Source organism: Barbus barbus (genome assembly GCF_936440315.1).
Source record: "Barbus barbus genome assembly, chromosome: 23".
NCBI lineage: Eukaryota > Metazoa > Chordata > Actinopteri > Cypriniformes > Cyprinidae > Barbus > Barbus barbus.
In genome coordinates, this window is record NC_136751.1 from 9,750,123 (window position 1) to 9,762,434 (window position 12,312).

At 34.9% G+C, this 12,312-nt stretch overlaps 1 protein-coding gene across 2 annotated transcripts in view; it reads left to right on the forward strand.

Annotated features, from left to right (window-relative positions):
* LOC306842657 (genetic suppressor element 1-like) overlaps window positions 1-12,312 on the forward strand; it is a 212,116-nt gene that overhangs the window by 49,485 nt on the left and 150,319 nt on the right. For both annotated transcript variants that reach the window (XM_079373625.1, XM_079373626.1), the window contains exon 2: window positions 3,294-3,468. In XM_079373625.1, the coding sequence (XP_079229751.1) occupies window positions 3,294-3,468 (175 nt within the window). The remainder of the gene's footprint in view (window positions 1-3,293; window positions 3,469-12,312) is intronic.

The following is a 12,312-nucleotide window of genomic DNA, read 5'->3' on the forward strand; positions in this document are numbered from 1 at the left end:
AATTATTTAGCTTCTGAGCTTCAATGAATGAATGAATGAGAAATAAATACACACAAACACACATACATACATTTATACATAAAAATAAATACACAACATACATAGGTAGTCGTCATCATCTGTTTCTCTCTTTTTTTGCTGAGATGAATAGAATTTTCTTCTCCTGCTTCTTTCTTCTCATACCTGAAAGGCAGAGCAATGAAAGGTGTGCATGTTGTACCATGTATTAAACCTTGAATTCGTTTTTTTTCCCCACTTTATATTGTGTACATCATATTAAGAGTGAAGGGATGTAAAGGGCTTTGTGAATCTTTTTGATGAATTAACGTGTGCCATAGTGAAACTAAATTTTTTTTCTAGGAGACAATGACTACTGTTCATTTCCCACTTCATTTTTTAACACAAAAGCATTTAAAATAATTTTTCAAAAATGTGATTTCATGAGTATTCATGTTTATTTTACGTAAAAGTAGGTTCTACCAGGTTCTACATTCATTATAGATACTTATATTTACATAGACAGTAAAGCATACAATACTGATGTATTGACAGCATCTATGAACAACTTCATGGATCTATACTTTTATGAATTCTTAATTACTGAATTTCTGGAGTTTAATTGGTTTATACTAATGTAATTATGATAATTGACTATGTTTTCATATGTTCTTTATTCAACATTCTTTGTCTTTATCCTCAGCAGCAACCATAATCATCAAATTTTACACTTGTTACAAAGTTAATTTGATGCTTCAAGAAGTGTTACAACAAATGGTGGGGGGGGGGGGGGGGGGTGCAGGTGCACATAGCGCCAAATTAGGGGTGGGCGATATGGAAAAAAATATCATATCATGATTTTTTTTTTTTTTTAGAAATATTACAATTCACAATCTTATCACGATTCTTTGTCATGTTGGTTTTACTATTTTGCAAGTTTTCTGAGCATTACAGCCAAACTAATTTCCCTATTATAAAGAAAAAGCCTTTCAAGGTAACAAAAAAAAAGAAAAAAAGAATGGCAGATATTTTGGCCAAAGTGGGTAAAGATAAAAATCTTTGCCATTATTTTATCTTTCTTATTAAAAAATAAGAACAAAGATACACATAATATACAGATAAAACAAACAGTGTTTTATTTTCTGGTACAATAGGTGTATTTAGCAGGAGCATTCAAGAAATTGAATGAACAAATATAAAAATAAAACACTACATAGACTGATTCCTAAAGCAACTGTATTAAAGTTTTTCAGTCAAGATTAGTGAGGGATTTTGCTATTTATGTTTTGTTGTTTTGTTAACGTTAAAGGAATAGTTATAGGTACAAGGTAAAAATTCTGTCATCTGTCTGTCAATTCAGTCATAGTGTTTTATTTTTATACCATAATTTACTCAAAAGTTGTTTTAAACCTGAGTTTCTTTCTTCTGCTGAACATAAATGCTATTTTGAAGAACACCAAACAGTTGCTGGTCCACAGTGACTTCCATATGATTTTTTCCTACTATCAAATTCAATGTGAACCAGCAATTGTTTGGTTACCCACATTCTTCAAAATATCTTCTTTCGTGTTCACCACAAGAAAGAAATTAATACAGGTTTGGGACAACATGTGAGTGAGTAAATAATGACAGAAATTTAATTTTAGGGTGAACTATCCCTTTAATGACAGCTTAAAGGGGACCTAGTTTGCCTCTTTTACAAGATGTAAAATGAGTCTCTGATGTCCCCAGAGCATATATGTGAAGTTTTAGCTCAAAATACCCCACAGATACATTTTTATCGCTTGTTAAAATTGGTAGGTTTTTTAATCGCTTTTTAGTATTGGCAGGTTTAAGGTTAGGTGTGGGGGAGGGGTTAGGATTAGGGGTGGGGTTAGGATTAAGCAATCAGGTAGCGATTTCAACAAGGGTAATAATTTGGCAGGGAGTCAAAACAGCGGCATTCTGGCAACTTCTTGTGCAACTCCTGTTCAATATCTAATTACACTTTCTATGTTTGAAAACCAGAGAGAGAGAGAGAGAGAAATGTTTTCTAAATCTCATATAAACAAAATTTTCAGCATTTTAATAACTGTGGATCTCAGACTGGAGGATCTACTGAGGGTTTCTGTCCAGGGCTGGGTTCATTACCATGGTTATATGGTTTAAAAAAAAGCAAAAAACTAATCTGCTTGGGCACAGAAGCTTTTGCTGAAATCCAGATTTCGGCCTGATAGATCCCCTGTTTCCTCCCTTTCAGCATCTCACCGTCCTTTTGTGGTCGGACAGCATCTCATCAGTGCTCACCTACTGGTGCTGTTCAATGTCTCCTCTCCCTCTGTCTCTCTTGTTTGCCTGATGCATCTAGGAGCAGTCTGTCTCATATCTGGGCTCTATTACTAGAAAGATGAGACTTTCATCGTTCCCCAGAAATCAAAGTAAAGACAGCTGCTAAAAACAGTGGAGCAGCTGACAGGGCCTATTAGCTTTGGCAGTGTGTAGTCAGTGCTCTACTTGCCGAGGAGACGTTTCATCATGTGGCTATCAACACACTGTTTGAGAGTTTATATAGCAGTCTTACACAATTAGAGAGTAATTAGATTAGAGCCATGTTGAACATGCTTTCTTCATCATAGCATTGATCTTTAATTATGTGCAGGCACAAATAAAATCTGCCTAAATGTTTTATTAAATATTGGAAAAAATATGTTATGAACTTTACCATGGTAGAATGTGTTAAATGGAACTGAGGGTATTTTACTCCTGTTGGTAGCTAAATCATCAACATAGCCAAAAAATGTTTTTTTATAAATGAACATGCAAGGATCAGGTGATATGTAAAACAAAAATATGGGAAGAATGGCTGTTCCAGTTCAGTGGAAAACATACCTAAGATTTCTGAGTTGTACAACCACAGATTCTTTGTGGGAGTGATTAATCATCTACATTTGGTAGTTGGTTATCATGAGATGGGTTCCGATCTTGGCGTTTTATTTTTGGAGTCAGTTTTGAGAACTGGAACTTGCAGTACGTTTTATTGTCGAGTAGCCTTTTAAATATCAAGGACATTTTGATTTTCCATTTGATGACCCAATTAACCATAGCCACCAAAGGGGGAGGGGGGGGGGGGGGCAACTGAACCTGTACAACCTGCATAATCAGATCAGAAATAGGGTTAAAAATTGTCATGAAAATCTAAAAACCTTGCAAGAAACCGTGATTAATATTATAAGTGTTACGAAAGTGTACTATGGGCTCTTTAAAAAGTAAAATGTGTTTTTTCTTTGAAGATAGTTAATTCAAAATATTTATTGCAGGGTTTGATGGTGGAGGAGTCAGCCAGCAGCAGTAAGGATGCAGAGACCAGACCAGACCAGACCAGACCAGAAGTGTCAGAGCAAGACCACACTACATCATTCGAACCCAGAATATCTTCTGCTTCTTCACCGCTGTGTAGCCTGAAAGTGGAAAAGGCCGACAGCTCAGTGCCCAGTGAGTATTCTTAAGTCCAAAGTCGTCTTTCGTGATCCTTTCTCTCATTTTTAATGATTCCCTACCTTTCTTGCAAGATATTGATGCGGTGCCGGCTGTGGTGGCAAAGAAAGATTGTTTTCTGTTGTCTGCTTATACTTATTTCTTGCCATAGAGTCAAGTGTGTGTCAAAGCTACTTGTGTGTTTCAGTGGAAGATGTACCATTCTTTTTCATGTTTTTTTTTAAAGTAACCTACATTGGAAACCCGGAAGCCTATGACTGGAGAAATGCAAAATGTTTCAGAGTGTATTCCATTGTTGTTAAAATTTGCATATAATTAAGTGTGTAATTTATCAACTTGACAAAATTTACAGTGTAGTACTATACACTAGTACTATGGCTGGCGATTGGAATATATTATAAATATAAATGGAAAAGATCCCTTATATTTAGTTTAGGTGTAGGGTACTTTCTGTGGGATTTGTGTTTGTCTGGAAAGATCTTTCGTCTCTTCTCATCACAGTCACACATAATCTGTCTCTTTCTCTAGCTGTCTCTCTCTGTTATTTTGCATTAGCCTTCAGCTCTTCTTTGTCTATCTGTTCTGTCATTGTCTTGTTTTAGGGTATTGGGGCTGACACATCTCTGTAATTTAGTTGGGTGAGGTTCTGCCCTCTCTGGGTCAGCTCCACTCCCCTGCAGCTTCCCCTCGTCTACCCTCAACATTACATGAAGAACATTCATGTATTATTTAAGCCCCGCATTTTAACAGCTTCTGTTCAAACAGCCTGCAAGGTCCATGCTTGTGTGTGTGTGCAGCTAAGATGTGTTTCTTATGTCCCAGTCTAAAGCGTTCAAGTGTTGACCTGTTCCTCTGAACACTGACACTGTAAGAAAAAAATTGTGGACGAACAATTATTTTGATTACGATTATGAGGGCACATGGATTTTTTTTTTGCACAAATACCATTGCAAGTGTTACGTTTTAATCTAATTTAATATTTTTTATTACACACTGGATGTTATCAGCATAACAATAAAAAACATTATAAATGTAGCAAATGTAAGAAATAAAGTAGAATCTTTAGCAAATCTTATTAAATGCCTCCCGTTTTAAACAGACAGATGTATTCTCAGAAAGTATGTTTAGATGCAAAATGTGTTCTAGACATTTTCCTTCAGTGAAAGTGAATCGATTGGACAGTTACACATTATATTTGTATCATGACGATTGCACAAAAACTAGCTTTTTGTACAGAGTTTTGTTTGATCAAGTTTAAACATCCGGAAATGTGTGGTTACACTGCTGTATATGTGTCTAAACAGAAAGCAAATGACTGGTAAAAGCCCTTATCTGATGACATGTACTATATATTACACATATACATAACCGAGACAGAGGGGTCCAGAAAGACTAGGACTCTGGGTTTTAGGAGGTTGATGTCTCGTATAAAGGCTCTGGAACAAATCATGTGCTTTGCAGCTCATATAACATTTTGACAGTATAATAGAGGAGCCTACTGCAGGAGGAGATGAGGAGGCCAGTTTCGCACAGGAAGTAGAGAGAGGGAGGGGGAGGAATGATAGTGTGTCTATCTGAGATGTGTCTGACCACAGTCCTGTGAATCAGCACACACACAAACTGTCCAATTGTGTCAGAGATGATCACACTGGCTTTGACCACAGATTGAAGGTGTTTTCTAAGTAAACTATATCATAGTGACCCAAACAACATATAGGACATAACATTGCTGTTTTTTGGATGTGTCCAGTGAAGAAAGATATGACAATCTAGGTGACAATCTAGATGACAATCTAGACACATCCTGAAGAAGAGTCACATGACAGACAGGAAGTGCTATCTCTATGGTAAGATTCTGTCTGCTCAAATTCTTTTACAGTTGTCTAGATCTTTACGTGGTTATTGTGAAAATGCAAATACATACAGTAAGTTTGACGTGTTATTTGCTTTATTTAACTGGTTGTCATTTTATAAGAGACAACAATCTTGCAGCTAAACAGCAGGCAACTAAAGCAGCCATTTCAAATTCACCTTGTTTAAGTGCTTTTCTCTGTATATTGCAACCATATTTTGGCACAAATCTGACAATTTTGTATAGTGTTCTAATAATTATAAATAAATAAATAGTTTTCTAATAATTTTGGCCACCACTGTATATATATTAGTGCTGTCAAAATTTAATGCCGGTAATGCAGGGGTGGAGTTAGGGTTATATGAAGTATAACCCTATAATCACTCCAATCACAACTGCTGCTTCTGTCTATTTTTTCTTGACAAGAATTGCATTTATTTAGATGCAGAATATCTTTACGACCGCATCAAACAGGAGACTTTTCAGACGTGCACCCCACTACGCCTCAGCACCAGGCGCTAATCAAACTAACGCAGAAAAGTTATAGGTGATGAGGCAGCTTCAGTATAAAATCAGCGAACTGCGGTCAGATGAGATGTTGCCAGGCCATATATCAGTAAAAACGAATCTTCCTGTCCTGTCAGCCATTATACTGTGCTTGTAGAGTGTGCTCTTCAATTGCATGTACAAATATGTCCTGTATCATTTCACATTAAGGGGAAGTGGTGTGTGGCCAAGTATGGTGACCCATACTCGGAATTTGTGCTCTGCATTTAACCCATCCAAGTGTACACACGGTAGTGAACATACACCCGGAGCAGTGGGCAGCCAATGCTGCGGCAGTTGGGGGTTCGGTGCCTTGCTCAAGGGTCTCACCTCAGTCGTGGTATTGAGGGTGGAGAGAGTGTTGCTTATTCACTCCCCCAACTACAATCCCTGCCGGACCTGAGACTCGAACCTGCGACCTTCGGGTTACAAGTCCAACTCTCTATCCATTAGGCCACGACTGCCCTTTCATTAAAGCATGAAAGAAACTACAAGGCTGCAAGATCCGCATCACATTCAGCAGCAGCAGCTCTTAAAGTAATAGCAGCCAAAAAACCTAATAACCCAGCTGCTGTGATGTCTGTTAATCAAAGAACAAAAAGAAAAATGAGAAAATCAATAACTTTTGTAGCTTAAAGGTTTCATCTGTAATTTAGAATTTAATGTTTGATAAATTTGTTCAATTTCTGTGTATTTCCTACTTACGGAAGGGCACAGGTTAATATGATTTAATATGAAGGGTTTATGTGAAGTCTATAAATGTTAAAATTGATAGCTCTCAATTATATTATTATAGTCAACAGTACATATAGTCAATGGTTAAATATTAGGAAAAAATAACAATTTCCTAGAGACATAAGTAGTAGTGCTATATATGTATAGCTTTGTGCAACACACTACAGATCTACATAATCTGAGCTTACATTAGTTTTTACTTAATTTTTTACTTTACTATAATTTAATAATTTACTTTATTTAGTTTATATCAAATCAGTATTTAAAGTTGAGTTTACATACATATTTAAGGAGTATTTTTTATGTGAGTTAATTTTTAAAGACATTAATATTTAAAAGTCAGTTTATGTCTGTGAAACTGTGAATGAATGTGACTTTACAGGAAATCTGTTTAAACTTGAGTTATCATTAGATTCTTGAGGTTAAAGGATATGTGAAATCATTATTTAAACTTGAGTTGAAATGAGATCAGTATTTAAACCAGAATTTACAAGTGACACACCTAAAAGTCATAAGCGGCTGATTTACATTTTGAAGCACAAATATAAGATTAAATATAATACTGTATAATACCACCTACAAGCCCAAATGATCATCAGTGATGTAACAGGAACCAGCTTCGGCACAACCTCAATGTATTTGGGCTGTGGAAGTAAAAACCATGCTACTCGACGCCTAGGGCTTTCCTCGGGAAGAGTGAAAGACAGAGAAAGCGCACAAATAAAGGGGTGTGTGAAAGATGAGATGACAAATGCAGAAAAGACAAAGTGAACTCTGCCTGCTTCTCCACTCTTTTTCTGACAGGAGATGAGAGCAGCTTAGGTGACAGTGACGAGCTTGCGAGAGAGACAAAGTCTCAAGAGGAGTGTGTGCGTGTGTTTCTCTGTAAGTATGTGATAAAAATGCCGCTGGAGTCGTGGGTACTCTTTGAGTCTCTTGGCAGTGTTGTGGTTGGTGGAAAGCCAAATTACTGCCTTCTTTTTCCACTGCTCATCTGGAGCAAAGTTAAGGAATAAAGTTAACTAAGGAAGAGAATGAAACTGTGTGTGGTGGTATATGCTGTGGCCGGAGGATAGAGGAATTAAGCTGGAGACAGTGGCTTGGGCCAAACTCCAGTGTTATTAGTTTCTCCAGGACTGCTCAGATTCCCCTAACAGACACTAAAGCATGTGTGTGTTTCTGTGTTTGATACAAACTGTGTTAGCAGAACTATTGAGCCACAAGTCTGCTTTGTGGCAGCTCAGTGGCTCCTAAAGGGACCATGTTTGGACTCTACTCTTTTCATATGTTGATTGGATATCTGCCATCCATGGTAACAAAATCCAGTCAGTGATGCTGGATGTGAGCAAAAACATGTCAGCTGGCCTTAATTTCTTTCATTGCGAGTTGGCATATGACTTTCCAGAGGTGTTTTAAGCAAGCAAAGATGAAAGAATTGCTCAGTGGGAGTGCTTCCAAAGCAGCCACAATGATTTGGGGAAAGGGATTGGTTAATCAGAGTTTGCATGATTTCTGTTGAATTTTGTGGTTTTCTCACTGCAGCCAACAGTAATTTGTTTTGGCAAAGAGAGAGAGTGCAGTTTAAGCCATGACGTAGTGTATAATTGAGAAATGTCTAACCATATATTGCTATCATATTGCTGACTGGACAGATTAAATTATCCTTTTTTTAGAAGGTAGGCTTTACCCATTTAGCATACTCTGGTGTGTCTATCTTGTTGGTCTGTCTTGTATGCCTCCCCAATTTTAGGTACTTTTAGCGATAAATGTGCTTGTGAGTTTCACTGAAGACTATAAACCTTGTTTGAAATTGCCATTATATGCCATTATTATATGACAAAGTATGCCATTATATTTATGGCGGAGTTCCCCAAAAGTGTGGATCTGATTATTAGGATCTATTACCCTTTTAAAACAGTCCTATCAGAGTTTGTTTGTGTGTAGCTTTAACTAAAATGGACTGGTTTGTGACACATGTAGCTTCCACTGAGAACTGTGTGATAGTCAACTAAAGTTCCCAATTGATTCCAGTGGTCTGACATCAGCATGTTGCTAAGCTAAAGACTTGATATTCCAGTGGGCACAAACAGTACATAAATATTTCAGTCATAAATACTAAATTACATTTTGGCAACATAATTTTGCTGTCTACAGTTAGAATGAATTTAGCATCAGTAGCATGCCTTAGACACCTTACAGTGTTGTGTAAGTAGGTAACATGCTAATGTTTGGAATGGAGCCTGATCACCAGTTAAACTTCTAATAGGTTAGTGTGTCAGTTTTGTGATTGATGGATTTCAGTAAGCCAACAGCATCTCTCTTGAGTTTGCTTTTATGGTAATAGCTCTTCAGAAACTGCCATGGTGTTTTCGGCCTGTCCTCCTCACTGTAATTGTGCTATAGATATGCTGAATTTCTCTGCTGCACCGAGCAGAGAAAACCTCTAATAAGAGAGTGTGATGCACAGGATTTGTGAACTCTCTTGAGGATTTGTGAACTTCATACGTTTAGCTAGATGCATTTCTGCTTTGCTTTTGTCAAGGATAAAGCAAACTCTATGAGCTGGAGGGCAGGAAAGCAGGGAAAGTGATGGGTGTGAGACAATATATGATTGGATTTTTGAAAAAGGTAAACAGTGTGCTTGCTCTAAAATATTTAACTGGCAAGAAACTGTAATTTGTGAGGGCAATCTCAATACCATGATTAAAAAAGAAATCCTTATATAATCACATACAACTTTAGAAGTCATGGAAATTCATCATCCTATGCCTAGTCATGGTCCCTATTTTAGACCCAGTTCTTATATTCTCTATTTTAGCTTTAGTTTATTTTGCACAAGGGTAAATAGATACAATAAAAACACAATAAACAAACAAAAACTATATAATACAATCCATATACTGTGCAGGGAGAGGCAGAAAACCCAAAGGGCATATTTAGAGCCTCCACCTAAACAATGAAAAACAAATAAACTCATGAAACTAAATGAAGAGCTAGATTACAATAACAAATATATATATACAAATTAATTACAAATGTCGAAAAAAAAAACAGAATATACTCAAAAATAAACCATATATGGTACATAAAATACAAGATAAATTATTACAAAGCAGCATTTAAATGATCTTTTATTCTTCTTTTATAACATATTAAAGAGGAACATTTTTTTGCTAGATGAGATAAATCATTCCATAATTTAACACCCATAAATCTTATCAAGTATTGACCTCTACAAGTGAGAACTTCAGGAAAATCAAAATTTGAAAGTTGATGAGTTAAATAACAATGAACCTGTGAATTTACTTTAAAATACATTTTAAATTGCTCTGGAAAGTAACCTTCACTTGAATATATCTTATACATAAAAACACATATTTGAAAACTATTATCATAAACGGTAAGAACCTGAAGTTTATGAAATGAAGCAGATGAAGTATATTTGTTTGATCGGGTAGCAATCCTAACAAAATTCTTCTGAAGAACAAAAATTCTTCAAAGAGTAGGAAAAGTACTCACCCAAACGATATTACAATATGAAAGATACGGATAAATTAAACTATAATAAAGCATAAGTAGAAACTCTGTAGTAACAAGATGCCTAACCCTCCTTATTATACCAGTAGATTTATGAATTTTTCTGCTCACATAATCAGCTTGTTCTTTCCAACTCGGTCTCATCAATAAATACTCCCAAAAATTTTGTAGTTGACACTTGAGGCACCTCAATAGACTCCATAATAATTTTTGATAAATATATTTTATTTACCACTAAAAATGATAAAACTTGTATTTATTATATTTAAAGATAATTTGTCTAAATTAAACCAATTTGCATAAGCAAGTAAACCATAATTTGCATTCTTAATCAATTAATTAAAATTTGAGTGAGAGAGAACTAAGGTTGTATCATCAGCAAACATTACTGGAGTAAGAATATTTGAAACATTCGACAGGTCATTTAAATAAATAATAAATAGTAATGGTCCAAGTATGGACCCCTGAGGAACCCCACAGAGTAGACTTGCTTTGCTAGAATAGCAACCCTTATAACAAACAAACTGTCTTCTATTAAAAATATAATTCATCAACCATTTATATGTAAAATCATGAAAACCATATTTATACAATTTATCCAATAAAATGTAATGATTAACTGTATCAAAAGCTTTTGACAAGTCTAAAAAAATACTACAAGCAAATTCTTGATTTTCCAGTGCAAGGGTAACCTTGTCAATCAGGTGAAGCAAAGCCATATAAGTAGAGTGTTTTTTTCGGAATCCATATTGATGCTTATAAAGAATAGAATTTGAGTCTAAGTGAGAAAGAATCCGTTTATATACTATTTTTTTTATAAACTTTTTGAGAAACATGGCAAAATAGATATAGGTCTATTGTTGTTAAAACATTGCGGATCATCTGCTTTAAACAGAGGAATAATTTGAGCTATTTTTAAATCCTCTGGTACAATGCCTGTTTTCAAAGAAAGAGAAAAAATGTGAACAATGTTGAACATTTCACCTGTTTGACAAGAAATACAGAAATATTATCATGACCAGCTGAAGATAATTTTAATTCATCAATAATTTCACTTATTTCCTGAATTTCAGGTGGCTTAAAAATAGAGATAATAGGAAAGTTTCCTGATATATAATCCAGGGATACACCATTACCAATAGGGATATTATTAGCTAATTTATGACCAACATTAACAAAAAATTCATTAAATTTTTGAGCTATGTCAAATGGATCATTAAAAGAATTTTCTCAATCCACAAAGTCTGAAGGTGATTCCGAGTTGGTCTTTTCTCTTTGCAGCAACTGATTTATTACTTTCCATGTGGATTTAATATCATTTGAACATTTCTTAAATTTTTCACCAAAGTATTGCTTTTTTGCTGATCTAATAGAATGGTTATATTTATTTCTGTAAGATTTATAAACACCATAGGTGAGAGGAGTGGGATTTAAAATATATTTTCTATAGAGTTTGTTCTTTGTCTTCAACATTTTCCATAAACTAACTGTAAACCAAGACTTATTAAGGTCCTGACTGAATTTCTTCGCAGAGCTACTGACTGGAAAACATTTATTAAAACTAGAACTAATAACAGTCATAAATTGTTGATATGCTCTATCAGCATTATATTCCTTCTACAGATCATCCCAAGAGGTACTATAAATCAGATCCTTAAATTTAGAAATATTTAACTTACTCATAATTCTCTTTCGCTGAAATTCGCTGACTTTCTTTTGATCGTTTAACCCTGTTAACCCTAATTTCAGAATAGTGAAATATAGGAAAATTATCAAACAAGTCTGAACATAAAACAAGATTTAATTCCTTGACTTAGAGAATTTGTTCAAATGTTATCAATTAAAGTTGCTGAATTTTCTTTTACTCTTGTAGGTTTATGAATAAGAGGAAATAACTAGAATAAAGAATATTTAGGAAATCTGTAGTAGGGGTATCAAATTACTTTTTTTTAGAAGATTTATGTTAAAATCACTCAAAATATAACAATATGTATGCTCATTGTTTATCAAATCAAGTAAGTTGGCAAAGGTATCACTAAAATCTTGAATATTGGAATCAGGTGCTCGGTAAATAACACCAACAATAATATTTCTTCCTCCATGACCAATTTATTGACTCAACAAATACATTTTCCACATTACTTCTATTTGAAAATAATGCAAGATCATCC